Consider the following 19,020-nt stretch of genomic DNA (forward strand, 5'->3'; position numbering starts at 1 on the left):
GTACGCCGGAACTTTTCAGGTGGTACGCGAGTAGTGTTCTGTGATATACCTATTTCCGAAATTGAGCCTAATACCTAATTTAAGCCTGATTTAGAATAGCAACTCAACTGACAAAACCGATCACCCCTGGTTTAAACGAAACTATATTTGGGATATTCTTTTGAAATTGTTAAATATGCTATCCGGGGTGAGAAAATGGGCCTATTTCTTGGTCTCTCAAGTCACACAGGGTTTTGGTGGTACGCAGCGATAGAAAAAATTGTCAGGTGGTACGCGATCCGTATAACATTGAGAACCACTGCTGTAGGGCGTAGGCGTAAGTCGTTATTCTCAGAATCGTTATTCTTTGATACCTTCGATTTGTATTGCAGTTTCGGCAAAAATGTATGTATTTATACCCAAAAACGGCTGCCTAACTGAAAAAAATTGCAAATGTAGTTAAGTTAACTTAAGCATAAGCATCATAACGATTGCCTAAATAGCAATTTTGTTCTCATCAAATTTAAAATTTTACATAGACCATCGTACGTGTTTCTTACACGTAACAGCTTATGTCAAGTTCAACAGTTTAAACAATTGTTCAAAGTTTTTGTTTGATGAAAGTGACAATCTAGCCGCCCCGGGTAACGTTGCGCGTGAGTTCGCTAATGTTATTTTTGCAATGCATTCAGGCCGCCCAGGGCGACGACGTTATAGTTTAGGGAAAGGAATTTTCTTGATATACCGGTTAATATTGAAAGTGTGAAAAGCGGCATATACTCAGTCGTGTTGGATAGGCCTTAAATCCACTTTCGAAGGTGACGGGGATTGAAAACCAGTATGAAGATCTTCGAAATGTAAGTATTAAAACGTGACTAAAGCAAGTATCTTAGCTCTTAGCTTTTGTTTGTGGACAAAGAGATACAAAGCTGATTAGTGTGTAAGTCTACAAGTGGAATGTATGACTGCGGCACTTTGTATGTGTTCACATTTGCCCCTTATGCTCAGAAACAAATACAAGGTTAAGAAAAGCAAATTTAAAAATTAAAAGCCTATTAAATGAGTGACAAGGGCACTTTCGATTTTGTAACATTTTGAATACATTTTCAAAAATAAAAACCATGTTGTATGCAAATATGTGCATCATAATCTGTGGTTACTTAGGACGTGCAAAACAAAACCGCAGTCGGAGAAATGTTGAAGTAATTGAATGTCATGGGTCAGTCCAACGAACAAAAGGTTGTGACTCCTTCCCCTAACTCGCTACGGTTCAATTTTGATTATCGTATCGTGTTTCGAACTTGTAGTTACGAAATAGTTAAAAGCGAAACATAAACCTGGTAAAGGAAGATCCGTTTGCGTGCTAAAATATAAAGTTTGGAAGGATCAGTCCGGGTTTTTGCTTTGCTACATATAAAGGTTACATAATTTGTTGTTCATCAGTAAGTGCATATCAAGTTGGTTCAAACATAAAAGTTAAACCTATTATTAAGACTAAAAAGGGACAATTTGTATTTTTCGTATTTTTGGCAAACTTTTTTATTTTTTGGAAGGCATATTACAAAATTCTAATGTTACAGACGCACTATCCGACACAACATGAGGAAGAAACCGGGTTCCTTATTCTTTTTCATTGTCTTCTTTTCCGCTTTTATTTGCCTTAGTCTTGTTCGTCATTCCACACGTCATCATGAAACGCGTGGAATATCGAAACGTGACACAGGTATCTACGAAATTCTATTTTTTATAGATATCCGTCTTGCCGAAATTCTATGTGATACTTGCAATTATTTGTGTGTATGTTTTGGTTTGAACCAAAACGATATTAACGATATTAAAGTAGCAACGAAAACCTAAAAAAATGTTTCTAATTTAGAGTCCAAAATTGTTGTATTACAACAAAACAACATACATACAGCAAACCGAAGTGTTATCTAATGTTGAGTATAATGTAGAACACTTTTTTTCAAATATACCAATGTTACGTACACAAAGCTCATTCAAATGTTCAAGAATGTAGATAATACAGAACGTGCACTGCAATGACTAAGCCAAGTTATATGCGAGATTATCTATTCCACAGCACAGGCCGTTTTGCCATTAACCTATCAGGTTTGTGTCGAAATACCTCAAAAGTAAACAGATAAAAGCCAAAAACCCGCCAAGCCAGTTTTGGCCACGAATTTATTGGCAATTGCTGTTCAACTGAACATTATTAAGTGAATCACACCGATTGAAACAAAATGACTCAAAATATTTTGTGACATTATTTTGTCATTATTTCCGTTCAGCGAAAGTAGCTTGACATGACCTTTAAACTGAACAACTTCCTTTCTATCGTCTTTTTGTTCTTCACAAATGAAACGTTGGTATATGGTAACTAAAAGACATCATATTTGTTTGTCACATTTTTTTAGTCTAAAATGTGGTTTGCATGAAAACGCTTTTTTAATTGCTTTTAATGCTTACAGACATGAAACTATACTTAAAAATACTTTGTGATGTTGATCGTAGTAGTTTGAGATACAAAAGACAAACAAAGTTGCATTGGCAAAAACAAAATTTTTTTTTTATTCAAATGCTAATGTTTTGTCGGCGCCATGTATGGTTAAAATTAGTGATGTACCGAATCGGCTAAATTTCGATTCGGCCGAAACCGAATATTCGGCGGTTTTGCCGAATAAATTCGGCCGAATCAACCGAATCTTTTATGACGTCACGCGAAGTCGTACGCTATGCGTTTAACAATAAAAAATGTTTATCTACCAGACAGCTATAGCGCAAAATAGTTGTGTTTCGTCCTCATTTCGGTTCTGTGGGGTTTAAAATTGCCTCAAGCATGATTGGCAACCTCCCAATGAAATACTTTTTTTGACTACATTGGGAAAAACGACAACGTGTTGAAAAAGATAAAAATTAACGCAATTTCGTTATGTTTGGGCTTTTGAAAGATTGCGTGGTACCTTAATAAGCAGAGAAGACACGTTTAACGCTTTAAATATATGTTCGTAAAAGATTCGGTTTCGGCCGAATCGCAACAAATTATTCGGTCGAAACCGAATCTTTGCAAAAATGACTGATTCGGCCGAATAAATTCGGCAAACCGAATATTCGGTACATCTCTAGTTAAAATCCCTTTACTTTTCTTTTCAAAAATCTTGAATTTACAACAACTATTACAATGGTTCGCCAACGATTTTGTAAACATCTTCGTAAACCTATATTTTAAGTGCTTCTTTTTAATTTAGCAATCTCTTTGAAACGTATTCCATGGGTTAAACAACGCCGCAGTAGAATTTTCAGCGCTACCTATTTTGCAAATAGCTCAGGGCGTTCCACCATAGGCTCTTGCTATAATGAGCGTGACGATGGTAACAGGTAACGTTAGCCGTCGATCACTGGACGTGAGTATGCTGACAAAACCGAACAAGAGATAAAATCAACTTTTTACCGAACGTAATTTTAATAAAATTTACCCGACACAGTTTTGAGTGTTTTGCAACTAAATTAACAGATCATTTTTCTGGCACTTTTCTGGCACAAATCAATGCTCCAGGCCAGGGGTCACCAAACTACGGCCCGCGGGCCGGATCCGGCCCGCGAGGTTATTTCATCCGGCCCGCGACCACATTTTTTAGGTTGCCAAATTCTATTAATAACTTCGTAACATTAAAAGTTAATCTACTCCTTACAGTTTTTTTCTGTGGGGATATTCAGAATGGATATTACCCAGTTTCATAGAATTATAACGCCCAGGATTGATCCAAAGCCAGTTTGTTACGTCACAGACAAGACTACAGGTGTTAATTGTGCGCAAACAAGTGCCTTCTTTTGTCACTTGTGGCGTAATATACAAGCATTTCTCGTAAGATGAGACTAATTGCCCAGTTTAACAGTCGCATGACTACTTTTTGAATGGGATTGTAGAAAGACCATATCTTGGCCACCTAAAAACGCCTTGCGGGCTAAGTTTGGAAAGACGGCGCTAGGGCATGTAAACTATGCGGCCCGCGTGAATCATTATTAGCACTCATCCGGCCCGCAGTGAAAAAAGTTTGGTGACCCCTGCTTCAGGCGAACAAATGTGTTTGTCAGCAACACTTTTTATTTGACATCATAGTAAAAACCTGCATCAGATTCCAGTTTAGGTGCCGTCATGGGTAAAATTTCAGCGCAAGTTAAATCTTTCAGCCCTACGACTTTCGATATTCAGTTTTGAAGGTTTATAAATTTAAAATCAGAAACTGAAACTTATTTTTTTTGTAGGAGAGCCAGTTCCACCCGATGATAAACCAGGTGGGTAAAGTGTTTAATTCAAATTAGTGATTTAAATATAGAATAGCTCTAATAGCCATCGTTAAACTTACAGCAGAGAAACAAACCACAAAGTGTATGTTCAAGTTTAAATAGGTTTACATTTACAGAGTTGCCGCCTCCGGATGAACGTAAGTTGATAGCTGCATGTGGTGGTGTTGGCATTTTTTTGGTGCGACACTATGGAAGTCTGTACAAGCTATAGCTATAGAAATTTATTTCAATTAATATTCACATTTTCAAAAAACGTCACAAAACATGTAGTTTATAAATTAATACTACAATACCTTTCAATGAAATCTATCATTTGATTTTGGGTATTGGTATGCAATTTCATTGTTGTAGAACAAAAGTGATTTGTCACAGGTTCCATTTCCCTTTCACCCCACCATAAAAAACAGATAATTTTTTAAAATGTTGAAATGTTTTCAAAACAGTTTAAACTAAAGTTTAATGCATCTTGCATTCTTTAGCTGAATCTGCTCCACATGATGATCCCGGTATGATTATTGTCAAAGCTACTGCTTGATCACGTGCACTTTTTGCTTATGACGTCACTAACACGTTTGTACAATGCCATATTCCATTCTACAATCATTTTCAGAATCAGTCAATGGAACCCAACCTGCGCTGTTTGTGCAGCTAGTGACCAGGGCTGCCACTCTGGATATTTTATAGCTAGATCTAGATAGTTTTGGTTAAGCCTAGGTGTAAAATTTGAGATCTAGATGATGGCTATAAAATCTAGACATGTTTTTACCGTTTGTAAAGACTGTAGGAACCGTGCTAATGCAGATAAATATATCTTCTTTGACATCTAATATAGAGCAAGTTATGTCAAAAATCTTCATATGTGTTGTTGTTTGGCTAAAATTTTACAAAAAATTGGATTGTTTTATGCTTAGATACGTGTTTGGGTGTTTTGTTTTCCAATCTAAATGTTTCTAGATATTTTTTGAGACAAATCTAGATGTTTTCATTCAAACAAAAGTGGCAGCCCTGCTAGTGACACAGTAAAATGCAAATATTCCATTCTTAATGTTTTTGACGACCCCTAACTTTAGATAAACGATAATGTGTAAACAAAATGGCTCACGGGTTGATTTAAATGGTGAGTCGGGTGATTTAAATATGACAGGTTCAGGGGTGATAAACTTGGTAGAGTGTTAGGTCACCACGCGTACAGAGAGAAAAGGTTGGGGACCATTGGCATCATTATTGGGCATGCAATCAAAATTCATGTGATTATTCGCTCTGAGCACATACTAACCATAAACTGCCTACTGCTTCGAAAGACCTACAAAGCTTTTTTGCACAAAAATTAAAAGACCAAGTATTGTACTGTTACAATTTTGTGATACGTGCATTAAAGCAAGTTTTACTGTTATTTTTGCAGGATTTGAGCCATTGCCTGGTAAGTAGTATTAAGTATTTTGGGTAGGGGTAAAAGGGCTTGATATTTTTGCAAATGTTTTTTGAAAAGAGTATTAAAAACAAACGGATGTTAACCACACCACCGCACACTCCCCCCTATAACACTATTTTTACTCTTGCTTCTGTCTGTGTGTATCTTTGGAGATGTTAATGACTAAAGCTATCGACAGCATCTTTGCCTACCGTATTTACATTTTTGTTAACTATGCAATTATACCAGAGGTCACCAAACTACGGCCCGCGGGCCGGATCCGGCCCTCGAGGTCATTTCATCCGGCCCGCGACAACATTTTGGGTTTGCCAAATCGTATTAATAACTTTGTAACATTGAAAAATTAATCTGCTCCTTACAAAAGTTTCGCTGTCACGATATGTACAATACAATATTACCCTAGTTTCATAGGATTACAACGGCCAGGATTGATCCAAAGTCAGTTTGTTACGTCACAGATAAGACTTCGGTGTTAATTGTGCGCAAACAATTGCCTTCTTTTGTTATTTGTGACGTATTAACAGTCGCACCACCAGATTTTAAGAGATTGTAGAATGTAGAGACCATTTCGGTACCCCTATAAAAATGGCTTCGCGGGTCAAGGTTGGAAAGACGGCACTAGGACATGAAAACTATGCGGCCCGCGCGAATCATTATTTAACTTATCCGGCCCGTTGTGAAAAAAGTTTGGTGGCGCCTGAATTATACTATGGAACCCAACGATGACGTCATTAACGGAATTGTTTCAAAACAGGAACCTTAATTTGTGAGCAAAAGGTGGCTCCCAGGGATGTTAGTGGCACAGTGAGGCCGGTACCAGTTGCACCACGCGTGTTACCTGCAGTGTTGTCTGTGGACACTGTTAAAAAATTACCCCTGGTAAATGGCTGGAATCAGGTTGGGCAGAAAAAGGGATGTTGTCCTGCTGGAAGTCGAACTGGCACAGTCTATTTACATGGATTTTCATGCTGTGTGGATAAAGTTTTCAATGCTTCTGAGAAATTTTGCTGTTTAGAAAAAAACAGGTGACTTGCTTGTTTTTTGTCTTTATTTTCAAACTGATAAACCAACGTGATATTTAAGGAAACAAAAGGATTTTATGCAGCAGTACTTCTGGTGCTAGAACTAGCGCCAAAGAAGTAACAGAATAACAACTAGAAGAAAACAAGAAATAATATATGGGGCTAAATTTAAAAATACGTTCGTCTGATCTGAGTTACAATGTTTAATATTAAAGACTGCCTTTGGAATGGCATATTTAAAAACATTTATTTTTTACTTTCAGAGTATTGGACATTACCCAGGACAATGTGGAATATTGTTACCCTCTGAATCAGCCACATTTCTGTCGGACGAGTGACCTTCAGGTAGCGCCACAACAGACATTAGTTTGTGAATACGCAAATAAAGAAAAAACACCGACCACCTGCGAGTTTCAATGTCCGAAAGGAAGTCAAGTGAGAGGAACCAAAGCAGCCACCTGCACCACTGTTGGAACTTGGAACATTCAACCGCAATGCTGTAAGTTGTTCTTCCAACAAGAGGCACAAACAAACAGAACTTGAGTAATAAACTACAGATATCAGGCTGTCGAGCGGCACTTGCGATCACTCAAATTGATTTATTGTATTGTATTGTAAGTTGGTTTATGTTCTTATTTTGCGTCTGACAGAATTAAACATAAACAGCACAGGTAAAACACATAATTAATCTTTGACCTTTTTGTACTGGAATGGAAACAGTATGTAATAAGTATCATGCTTCATAAAAACGTCACATACTAATACACAATTTACTTAATCAATCTCTAAAGGCCGCATTAGTTTCAGACTTGGTACAGTTAATTTGTGATGTGTTTTTTTCATAATTAGGTTTTTTTTATTAACACGATTAGATGTAATGTAAAGACTAACAACGTTTAGCATTTCCAGGGTTTCTGCAGGTCATATTAAAATCTCGTAATCCCTAAAGCACTGTGGTAATAAACCCGTTTAGCAAGCGAGAAGTATGCGGTCTGTTGATATATATGTCCTTCATATTGTGTAAAGTTAAGTTTACATATTTTCGTGTTATTATCAAAATCACCAACAAAAAATTGACTAATACGTTATGTCCTTATTTAACACTTAATTGTACAATACATTTATAGGTCAAACTGAACCCAAGCAAATTTTAGAGTTTTGTGGAATAAGCAAAAACATTATTAATAACATTGAGGGCGACAGAGGTTTTCGCTGGCGGCTGTTTGTGACATTTTCTTGCACACAGCAGCCAAGCCCACATTGGCTTACAATAGATTTTATCGACGTCTATCTTTTCACGTGCGACATTAGAGATTTAAAACCAGTTTACCCAGTATCAAAAATGATGTAGGCTTTTATTGCCTAATGTGTTGCAAAGATTTTAGTGTTCGTAGCCTGGTGATTTACCATGGTTAACGTGTATTGTTAGTAGAATAATGTAACATACCTTTCAGTTCAATTCCAAACCTATTTGGGTGAGGTAGGGCTCAAAAAGCTGTAGGGCAACTTTTTCTACGACCGTATCAGGCTATGGGTGTTGGGCATTGACAATCACTGAAACTAGTGTCAAGTTGTCTAAAACTCTAAATGACAAAATTTTGTTTGTTGCAATAGGTGAGGGGTGTCCTCCTTCCACGAAAAAAGATATTTGGTTTATCGCTGACGTTGATTCTGGTGTTGGAATCGGCGGACTGAGTGACGTACAATCTTTTATCAAAGGACTTATTTCCTATCTACCAGTTTCAGCGGTTCGTGTTGTTTAAATTTGTATCTCCAATGATAGTGAATAACGATTTTATACCTATTATATTTTCTATGATATTCGTATACGTTTTGATAATTTCTCGGTTTCGTAAATTAGTAAACACGATCTGCTGTAAACTTTACCAATAAAATACAATAGTTTTTTTTTTCAAGAAAATCACAGCATATATTCAACCATTTTTAGGTGGTCTAATTATGAATATAACAAAGACACTCAGTTGCTTTATTTATTATGCAGGAATCGGTTCGTGTGGCTCTTACGGCATTCAGTCGTTCAGTCTTTACTGACATCAGTTGGACGTTATCTGACTATTCAAATCACGAAGAACTAAACGCAGCAATAAATTTAGTCACGAGCGACGGTAAGAAAAGTCCACTACTATCTGTTACGCTAATGTATTGTTTTTAGATTTTGGTTTCTTGGTGTTCGCGCTAAGTACTTTTAATGTCCCAGTACTTGAAATGTCCCGGACATTTGACGTGGGAGCTTAAAAATATGTCTAAACACTGCCGTTTGACAGTGATTTTTTCCCACTGCCCGATCAGCATTGTTGTATATCAAATACCATGTGTGACTGTTTGGTATGTGACTTATGTCTTGGGCAGTCTTTTTGATGCATAAAATTTTTAGATCTTGGTCGAAACACTGGTGCAGCATTACAATGGGTGGCAAACAATGCTTTTACTGAAGAAAATGGTGACCGCACTGATGTGGACAACGTCATCGTTCTTGTTACAACAGGTATGTAATAGACATCTAGTAACCTAAGAAAATCAGACAAAGTAGTACCGATACGTACAGCGTAATAAGCGTTTGCAAATATTTGAAAGCAAATTTTGTAAAATGCTGAGAGCCTTTACAGTTGGGGTGAGGTCTTATATTAAAAAAATAATAATAAACCCAACTTATAAACTTGGTACAAAGCTTACATTTAGCCTAGTTCCTAACCTAAAATCCCAGTCTCACTGTTAATTTAAATTACTGGCACTTTACGCCAGCTGGCGGTATTTAGCAAACTTTGACCGTTGTGAGTTCTTATGTTAGTCGCTCTACCACAGGTAGGTTTGCGATGTAAATTTTACTAAATTTAATTAAAATGGATTATGATTGTACTTCAACACACTAAAATAATAAATCGATTTTAATATTTTATTGTGTCAAAATTTACTGTTTTACGGGAACCCAAAGAGAGAACAAGTGATAAGCTGTGCCAGAGTCTTCTGTGTCCAGCAAAGCTCTTATATTCCATTACATGTTGTGGTGTAAACCAATGCGATTGTCTACTCCAGTGCTTTTTTAAAGTTGCTGTGACGAACTCATGCACCCTGTTTACTTATAAGGTAAACTGAGGTAAAAAGCGACATGAAAAGTCATTATGCATATCATCATGTCAATTAAACCGAACGGAGCAGCCGTCAATCCGCACTCCGCGCAAAACGTCTTTTGACGTAGATATACGTCAACCGCACTGAAGGTGTTAGACATCAACATTTTTGAAAAATACAGAGGTTCAGTTATACATCAGTTGAAACCTACATCTTTTTCTAATATCATGAAAGTCAAATACTAATGGTTCATTAAAAGTTTATGATGCACCCTTGTATACCTTTTCGTACTGGTGCACCCCATGCATATTTCGTGCACACCGGTCGAAGAGCACTGGTCCACTCTACGTCTTGAATTTGATTCATACTTGGTCGTGTCTGCAAGTCCGGCAATAGCTTAAAGTTTTACTGATTTTTTATTTGATGTCAGATTGTGTAAATGTGTATTGGGGAAAAATATACTTGTCTTCTACGTTGAGCAATGCTTCTATATTTATTTACAATAAACAAATAAAGGCGATTTTAGCGCATTATTTTACCATAGCAGGAAATTCTCTTAAACCCAGCACAAGTAATGTTTATCTTGCCTGTTGTCTGGTGGAAATCGCAAGTAGAAAATTAAACGTAGGCCTAAGCTATGGTTTCGCTGGAGTATATAGCTCCTAAACTAGATTTTTTTTTCATAAGGAGCAAATGTTAGAAAACAGACAATTTTCTAGTTATAAAACACTACAAAATAATATTTTTAAAACCCGCAGGCAACCCCGATGACGAATTCGGCCAAGCAGCAGATATGTTGCGTGAAAAGGGACAGTTGGTCATCATCGCTGTTGGGCCGGATCCAACCTCGGAAGAACTGGCCACCAATCCATCATCAGAAAGTGACTTTCTACGCGTTCTGCGCTTTGCTGACCTTGATCAATTCAGAAAGTCTCTGTACACTAACCTTTGCGGCGAAAATTGCCTAACATAACTTGCACTAACGCATTTGCTTTATAAGTGTCCTTTTTCGTATGTTCTGTTCCACGCGCTGGTGTTCGCATCACTTATATCAACATCATGGTAATAAAAAGTCTATGCTTTCGTGACTTTTCAAGGCTTCAAGGTGTTTGGATAGTCCGAGGTGGGGCTACATTAAATGTTCAATAGTAGGAACAGTTTATTGCACGTTGGTGACAAAATCAGATAGTACATGAAGAATATAGATGTTTGCACCAAAACTTAATTTCCTAATACATTCAGTCAAGAAATTTTTAACTTTGGAAGTAATACTTGCCATACTATATAAACCAACAAACACAGCGTGACCCTGGGAAATGCCGCGATAAACCAGTTTGAGTGACTGCATTTAAATAGAATTAGGTTCAGAAGCAACCTATGGATAACATAAAATCAAATGTATGTGAAATTAATAAGGGAATCTTCAAAAATGGGTAAATGGTAACATTTTGTACGAACGGTTAATAATTTATGCGCACAAACAATCACACAAAATGCACTTGAGATAGTGTAATATAAAATGTTTAAGGCATTTGCTCAAACACCATTGGGTTACCGAAGGCATTAAAAAAAACTTTTATACTGTACGTGGAATATTCAATTTGGTCAAGGTGATTTTGTTAGATCATTCACATCATCAAAAGGTTTAGTTGACACGACGTTAAACTACAATCTCGGATGGCTGCAATAGCACATGTCATGAGTTTGCATTTAACATGTTTTGTAATGCTCAACTTAACGTTTCGTCCACCTAATTTTCTGACAAAGTGACAGAGTCGGAATCAAATCGTCAAACCTGAGTTTAGGCAGAGTTTCCGCGTTTGCTCAATATTTTGCTACATTTGGCCAGAGTCAAAAATTCTTGGCTTGAATCGACATAAGTCATACCAGACTGGCTATTGCACGCTGTTCCGAAAAATTAACACATAAGCAGCTATAGTATGACAATAAACTTCTTATGTTGAACACTGGCAGATTCCGCACATCAACCAAAACTTGAAATACTTATGGCTTTAACAAATTCATATGGGTGTTAAATTTTACTGTTTTCGTATTGCTTTAATCATTTCAGCGTTTTCTCGTTTAATCTCTTTGTAGTCCTTCATTATCTTTTTCAGGTTTTCTTCTGCATTCTTTTGTGACTCCGTGTCAATCTAACAGAAAACATGCAATATTTTAACATACCAGCCATGAATTTTCCGTTGCATTCCAACCTATTTTATAAACGAGTTCGCGGTATTGTTCTAAACTTACGATACTAAAAAAAATAAAACCGAATGTACCTGGTCTTCCAGTTCCCGTACTTCTCGCAATATTGCCCCAGTCTCTTCAACTGTCCGAAGTAACTCGGTGCAGCCATCATGAAGTGACACAAGATATTTGTAAGCTTGACGAATGTTTTCGTTTTTTCTTGCATCCTGATAATCACAACAAAACATTTTACACAAAAGTACCTTTGTTTTTAGCTTTTTTAGATGCTTGGTTGTTTTTAGCATTTTGTTGATGCTTGGTTTTTAAAAACTGGCCAAAATAGACTTTTTTGTGTGGCTGAAAAGGTATATTACCTGCCCCATGGTCATACGCATTAGACTTTTGTAAGACGATTGTGTGCAAACGATGCAAAATATGCAAACAACACACAGCACAATAACATAGACCAGTGGTTCTCAACTCGTTTCAGGCCATGGACCACCGCGCAAGTAAAAATAATATCGTGGAGCATTTTATTTAAGAACAAGGTCGAAGTGCGCATACAAAACTACTGTTTGGGCTTGAAACATAATTGTTTGAAACCGATTTTCAATAAGTGAGATACAATACTTAACAGCTAACATTTTGATACTCTTTCCATATGTAATATGCAATAATCTGTAGTTTATCACCAAACTTAGTGGACGTCCTGTGAGCCACCCAAAAAGTCATCACGGACCACCAGTTGAGAAACACTGACATGGACAGTAATTTCAACAAAAATTGACCACAAAATATCTTAGTTTTGTACATGTGTATGGTTGAAAATCTGGACTTGGAGGCACCAGTGCATTGAATAAAATATAAATCCATTTCTTTGAATCAGTAGTCTATTTATGAACAAAACATATGGAGACACTGGACTAGAAGGTCGTTGGTGAAGTAAGGAAGGTTGTGCACTTATGTAATAAAACTCAGAATCACACCTTAAACATGACTTCATCCACTGCAGTAAATGTTCGGTCAATTCTTCCTTTCATTTTGTTGATCTGCTTCTGGACATCCTTGATCTCAGAAATCACTCTTCCTATTTCTTCCTGTTGTTTATGGATGCTCGACACAATTTCGTGGATGCGTTTGGTGTAAGATTGTCGTGATATGTCACGCTTCATTGATTCCAACTCTGTTGACTAAATACAGTTCCTTCAGTATCACTAACTGTATACATACCACTGAAGTATTGTAAAAAAAGTATAATCATTTTTTTTCGTGTGGGTATACAGTTTGATTCTGTGCTCTTTGATCCACACCGCTAACAACCTATTTTTTCTCAAATACTTCTAACACACACAAAAAAATGTCCAGATGCTTCACTGAAAATGTAACAATCATAAAGAACAAACCAGTTGTTTGATCATTTGTTCTTTCCTTTTCGTTTCCTCAGTGGCTTCTTTCATTCTTTTGCGGATTAGTTTAATTTCCTCCAATTTTATTTCAGTGTTGTCCTGGTTGTACAAGTCAGGGTTTATTACAAGAATAGTGGTCAAAATATTCAACAAACCTCAGATAATTCTGTTTTTTCCTTAAACTCTTTTATTTCATTTATCATTGGCAATCTTCTTTCCTCCCACATTTTGCCCAGGCTTACAATTCTCTGTTGGTTCTTTTCTATAAGTTTCTGTCAAAATATATATCGTTTAAAAAGGGAAAACTTTAGCACAATAAAAACAAATTACAGTTTAGAAAAGTTACAAAATACAAAAATACCACTTAAAGGCAAATTTACAAGACTGGGTAACCTGTAACTTTTCCATGTTTTCCTCAGCATTTGGCAAAAGTTGACAAGTTTTTTGTTGAACAACAATTTTCTTTTCAGCTTCTTCAGTTGAAACTTCCAACTCACCGATTTCAATTTTCATCTGTTAGGTTTAGAAAAAATTTTGACAAAAAAATAAGTAAATACAAAATGCACTACATCATCATTGAGGCCAATTTTGTGTGAGCAATAAGAGGCATTTTATTATGTATTTTGATTGGTGCACCTTAATAAACTAAACTGACAACTTGACTGCTTGTTGCTACCTGCCTTAATGCAAAACAAATTTTGGATTGTGCTAATTGGAGATTCTACATTTCGTTTCATGTTTCCACTGGGTAAAAATGTTGCCAAAGTTTCATGCTTGTAACAGGTCTTGATTCGAATTGCAACCTTTAAGGCAATAGGAGGAATGGAATTACATTTGCATCCCAGGTGGTAGCGACTTGATATTGCTTGTGGCTTCGTTACATCATCGCCACAAATGTATGGAAATATTGTGTGCATTTAAATGTAAAATGGATTATTTGCCTGTTTTATGGAGGTTTCCATTTTCTGCATTTTCTTTTGGTACTTTACACATTCTGTTTCTTTTCTTTCAATTTCCTCCAGTAATTTTGATTCTGTTTCTTCAAATCGCTGTTCGTCTGAAAGTTCTACTTCTTTTATCTTTTCCACATGATTCTCATGAATTGCTTCATTGTGATTTTGCTTAAAAAAAAAAAAAAATTAGTTGTGAAGAACAAAAATTGGGTTATAAACCTTAAAAAAAATGTTACATATCTCCATGACAGTTTGTAAAAACATGGTTTTGCAATACTTTTAAAGAACTTTATACATTACTCTACACACTTTGTTGACATTCTGCTCTTGATCTTTTCCATAATTTGAGCTTTGAAGATGTTGTGGTTTGCGAGGAATTATCGGTCGAGAATTTGTTAAATTTGGAAGGGTCTAAATTCCACAATAAACAAAATAGTTGATGGTTCACTCTTGAAAAATGATTCAGGTAACTTGTAACCTGCTCATTGCACTCTTATGATAAAATATGTTTTTCCTCTATTTTTATTTTGTGCTGTAATATTCATGCATAACCTTTGTTTTCCATATAACATGTCCTTACAAAGTTTTCAAGTTTTTTTGATAGAATGGTATTTTCTTTAAATATAATGAGATAATTATTACATGAACTATACCAATCTAACAAATTAACAAAAACATGTAATGCAATTTAATGACTATGTATGTCCAACCTGCACAGTCTGAAGTTTTTGAGTGTGTACAAATCTTGACTGTTTTGATTGCTCTCCTTCCCCAGACACAAGGCGAATAACATCATCAAAACTAGAAGTCAGGGGAATTTTTTCTATAACAAAGCATTGCAAGTGAGGATGGCTTGTCACATATTTAATTGTACATCCACACTCCACAATGCCAATATTTACAACTGTACAAATTTCAACTAATTTAACGTTTACCTATTCCAGGGAAATGGTGGTTAACTGATTGGACCCTACCACCAAAGTAATAAAATACAAAAAGACCCTGACCCAAGCTACAGCCCTGTAAGTTTCCAGGAATTAGTCAAATTTTGACCACCAGATGTGTTTTAAACCACAAACAGAAAAGGTTTGAGGTTTTGAAGCTGTTGTAGAACATAACTACAATGTGCAAAAAAAACAACTAATGCAAGTTGTACATCACCATACATAACACATGCTTGGTTATACATATAATATAATAAGGTTACACTACATAAACTATTTGTTTGTATAAACTGGCAGGGCTCCTGAATCAAACAAATTAGATGTTACACCTACATGATTATACCTGTCAGCTGTGAAAGTTTTATACCAATTCACCAAACATTTTATGGTAGCTGCAATGATGAAAAAAAGAAAAAAAGGAATTGAAATCAAAATGAGTCCTTTTTGAGAAGAGATCCAATCACAATGTTGCAAAACTTCCAATTAGTGATTTGAAAGATACCTTGCAATAAAGACTGCTGCTTCCACTGGTAAGACTCCCGCGACACATTTTGTTTGGTTTTGGAAGATGGCTATGGAGTAAAACAAATAGTTGACAATTTTATTTTTGTTGCTAATTAACTCATGATAATGATCACACCTGTTTTGAGGTTGTGTGATACTGTTTAACATTTAATTCCAACAGTGATGGGATAAAGAAGTTGCTGTCAGATATTTGCTGATGGACATATGGAGTGGTAGTTTCTTTGTCTGCCAAAAACCAAAACAAATATATGTCTAATGATGAATTTTAGAGCCCCAAAAGACGATATAGCGATATGCTTAGTTGTTTAGTCATTTCAGCAAATACTCATGCCATAATCAGTGACGTAAAAACACAAGCAGATAAGAAAAAAGCTCTTACCTTTTTGATACTTTGGTATTGTGAGTGTTTGTGTCCTAAATGGGACAAAATTTGAATGTGGTGCAAAGCAGTAAGATGGAAGCCATAGCTTACTGTACTGCTCACGAAGCACCTGGCCTATTCTTCTTTGTAGAACAGATGCAGAACCTAGGCAGTTTTGTTATGAAAGCTGTAGTTGATTAACAGTCATTAACAGGGCACATCACAAAAGGTTACCTGTGTCTTCTTTGATGCCTTCTTTTCTAGGCAATTTCTCCACCAAAAACATGAACAGTTTTCTTACATCAACCTCAGAGGAATAGAGAAGTGTCTGGTATCCAATTTCCCCTCTATAACCCAAATTTTGACAAGCTTGTGCAATAGATGTGCCAACTCGAAATCGAGCAGACATCCCTGTCAAAAACATGGACATAGGATAAGATTCAAACAGGTCTTATTATTGTGGAACACCTATTGTTATTCAAAGTGTCTTGAATCATTTGACTGCTAAAGAATATACCGATGCTATTCTAAAAAATAGTAATTGTATTTTAACAACTTCTCAAAATAACTGTTTGAATCATAATGTTAACTCTTGGTGATTGTTTTAGGGCAATTTTTTTCACTAAGTAAAACAAATTAAACTGAATTCAACACTTACCAGGAGGGAAGACTGGAGACATTTTAAAGTCATCATTGACAATCCTTATGCATTTGACAGCACCTTCAACAACATTTTCTGTTGTCATTTCCTTTAAACTGAAGATTTCATCGGCAAACTCACTAAATCAAAATACAAGGAAAGTAAAATCACATGGTTGCACAGTATGGTCGATGAAAAACTGACAATTTAAAAGGATATTTTGTTGTTTAAAATGACTGTTTATTTGTTCAATGTTGGATCTAGTTATTACAAATGCTGCTAACTTATTTTACACTTTGGCTTGAATTAAGATGCATTTTAACAATTTGGCAATTTAATTCTGTCGACTCAACTGCAACAAATTGTGGCATTAATTTGTATTATTTTTGGCCACTTCTGTGTTATGTCAGAGAGTTTTTTGATATACAAAACAAAATAAAATATGTGCTCCTACTTACCACCCCACTCCAGACAGAGAATGAAGAATAATTTTATCAACCTCTTCCATCGAAATTGATTTGTAGGTTACAAAATATAAAGAAGTATGGGTATTTATTGACCAAAAGCAATAACTTCCTAAACCTATCAACAAACAATATGTCTACAATCCAGATATTTAGTGAGGGAGAGAGAGAGATGAGTTTACTTACAGAATTATATGACCTTAAAAAAACACCACACAAAATAGGTCCACATTCTTGAAAAAAACACACACAATAACTTCGAGTTTTGACATACTTAACAATCTTTCGTGGCCATGACCATTGACCAGACACCATAACTACCTAAGCCCTCCACATACAGTATGCACTTATTCTATATATGCTTGACTACAGCATAAGGGATAGTTTTTTTTTCATTTACACTATAATATACCACATGTGTGATCATAACTTCGTCATCTCTGCACAAACACGTATTACCTGCGCACCATAAAATAGTATGTAATCTGATATACTAGTAATTTATGGTTTAACTTTATGGTGCTACGAAATGCCGGTCACACATTTTTATCGGTCACGGCATGAGAGATTTTGAAGGAATACGAAATGACCAACTATAACAAAGGCTGAAAATTGATATGTGACTTTACCAAGGTTTAAAATAACATCAAGCAAAAAAATTGGGTCGATCGAACGGCGACGAGCACATTTATTCAACGTCGAAACTTGCTCGATGCTGCAAAACGTCATGCCCTTCAAGCAGAGGTAATAGTAAATACGAAGGTTTCTCACTTCCTCTATTTCCGGGATTTTTTAATTCCCGGGAATCGCAAAATATTTTTTTATTTCCCGGGAATCCCGGGATCCCGACCAAAAAATGTGCCGATTTTTGTGTGAATAATTACGTCATTGCAATCGCTAAAATTAGTTTATTTACGCTGGAGGCATCTAATTAGCCATGATTTTGTAGATTAGGACCATATTTGCAATCTTGCTTAACGTACACAAGATTCAGAAATTACGAAAAATAAATTCGTTTTTTCCAGTACCGCTGGGTTGCATCATTTCCACGAAAATAATTTACCATCTCGTATAAAAACGCTTACTTACTTTATCATTAAAATTACAAAACGCCGTATTTTGGTAAAAGCTGGCAGAAATTTGAACATTTCCGTTATTTTTTCTCAAAATTAACACGTTTTTGCCTGATTGTCTGTTTCCCGGGAATTCAAAACAAATTTCCCGGGATTCGGGAACGTAATTTTGCCGGGAAATCCCGGGAATTTCCCGTCGAGATATACCCGGGAAGGAAGAAGATCTAGAAACAGTGGTTCCCAACCGCTGGTCCGCGGACCGGTGCCGGTCCGCGTAAATATTTTTCCGGTCCGCAAATTATTTTACTTTATTCATACTTTTTAAAGTAGGCCTATTGCAAAATTGTTAGTACCTATTGCAAAGTTGTTGGTACCTATTGCAAAGTTGTTGTCTGTAAAACTGGGGTAGCTTTCCACCGTTGATATCCGCAAAATTACTTAATAAAGCATTTGTGACGTTTATGATTGTTTTGTCATAAACTGCGTTTAGCATTCAACATTTCTTTGTAAAACAAAGTTATTCTTCACAAAATAAGCTGTTGCTGCCGGGCATAGTATCAACTGTGCAACCATGTGACTTTGTTTATCATGCACTGTTCTAGTCGCATTCAGTGTTATTTACCCTGATGAAGA

The 19,020-nt window shown here is 36.1% G+C and overlaps 2 protein-coding genes across 4 annotated transcripts; one reads left to right on the top strand and one right to left on the bottom strand.

Annotated features, from left to right (window-relative positions):
• The first annotated feature begins 619 nt into the window (after nucleotides 1-619).
• Nucleotides 620-10,919, top strand: LOC145238070 (uncharacterized). Of its 3 annotated transcripts, XM_080101111.1 has the most exons (12): nucleotides 620-836; nucleotides 1,560-1,702; nucleotides 4,246-4,275; nucleotides 4,404-4,424; nucleotides 4,767-4,793; nucleotides 5,690-5,707; nucleotides 6,474-6,744; nucleotides 7,005-7,240; nucleotides 8,356-8,489; nucleotides 8,744-8,867; nucleotides 9,137-9,247; nucleotides 10,590-10,919. In XM_080101111.1, the coding sequence occupies exons 1-12, from the start codon at nucleotides 820-822 to the stop codon at nucleotides 10,802-10,804; spliced, it is 1,347 nt and encodes a 448-aa protein (XP_079957237.1). In that variant the 5' UTR covers nucleotides 620-819; the 3' UTR covers nucleotides 10,805-10,919. The 3 variants fall into 3 exon arrangements, with proteins under 3 accessions (XP_079957237.1, XP_079957238.1, XP_079957239.1); XM_080101112.1 differs by lacking the exon at nucleotides 4,767-4,793 and having other exon boundaries at nucleotides 621-836; XM_080101113.1 differs by lacking the exons at nucleotides 4,404-4,424; nucleotides 4,767-4,793 and having other exon boundaries at nucleotides 621-836.
• Nucleotides 10,920-10,972: 53 nt separating this feature from the next.
• On the bottom strand, nucleotides 10,973-17,461 carry LOC145238069 (coiled-coil domain-containing protein 22-like). The gene is made up of 15 exons (XM_080101110.1): nucleotides 17,309-17,461; nucleotides 16,869-16,990; nucleotides 16,445-16,621; nucleotides 16,229-16,375; nucleotides 15,965-16,074; nucleotides 15,827-15,896; nucleotides 15,091-15,203; nucleotides 14,690-14,791; nucleotides 14,369-14,548; nucleotides 13,821-13,940; nucleotides 13,583-13,699; nucleotides 13,425-13,526; nucleotides 13,008-13,211; nucleotides 12,114-12,248; nucleotides 10,973-11,984 (listed from the first exon to the last, which is right to left on the bottom strand). The coding sequence occupies exons 1-15, from the start codon at nucleotides 17,356-17,358 to the stop codon at nucleotides 11,871-11,873; spliced, it is 1,863 nt and encodes a 620-aa protein (XP_079957236.1). The 5' UTR covers nucleotides 17,359-17,461; the 3' UTR covers nucleotides 10,973-11,870.
• Nucleotides 17,462-19,020: the final 1,559 nt, after the last annotated feature.

Source organism: Phallusia mammillata, chromosome 7 (assembly GCF_965637545.1).
Source record: "Phallusia mammillata chromosome 7, kaPhaMamm4.hap1.1, whole genome shotgun sequence".
NCBI lineage: Eukaryota > Metazoa > Chordata > Ascidiacea > Phlebobranchia > Ascidiidae > Phallusia > Phallusia mammillata.

Coding starts and splice junctions, on each gene's coding strand:
- LOC145238070 (XM_080101111.1), top strand. Junction 8,490..8,743: donor CCTATCTACCAGTTTCAGCG/GTTCGTGTTGTT, acceptor TTTATTATGCAG/GAATCGGTTCGTGTGGCTCT. Junction 9,248..10,589: donor CATCGTTCTTGTTACAACAG/GTATGTAATAGA, acceptor TAAAACCCGCAG/GCAACCCCGATGACGAATTC.
- LOC145238069 (XM_080101110.1), bottom strand. CDS start 17,358: ATGGAAGAGGTTGATAAAATTATTCTTCATTCTCTGTCTGGAGTGGGG. Junction 16,075..16,228: donor AATACCAAAGTATCAAAAAG/GTAAGAGCTTTT, acceptor GGTTTTTGGCAG/ACAAAGAAACTACCACTCCA. Junction 15,897..15,964: donor ATCACACAACCTCAAAACAG/GTGTGATCATTA, acceptor TTTACTCCATAG/CCATCTTCCAAAACCAAACA.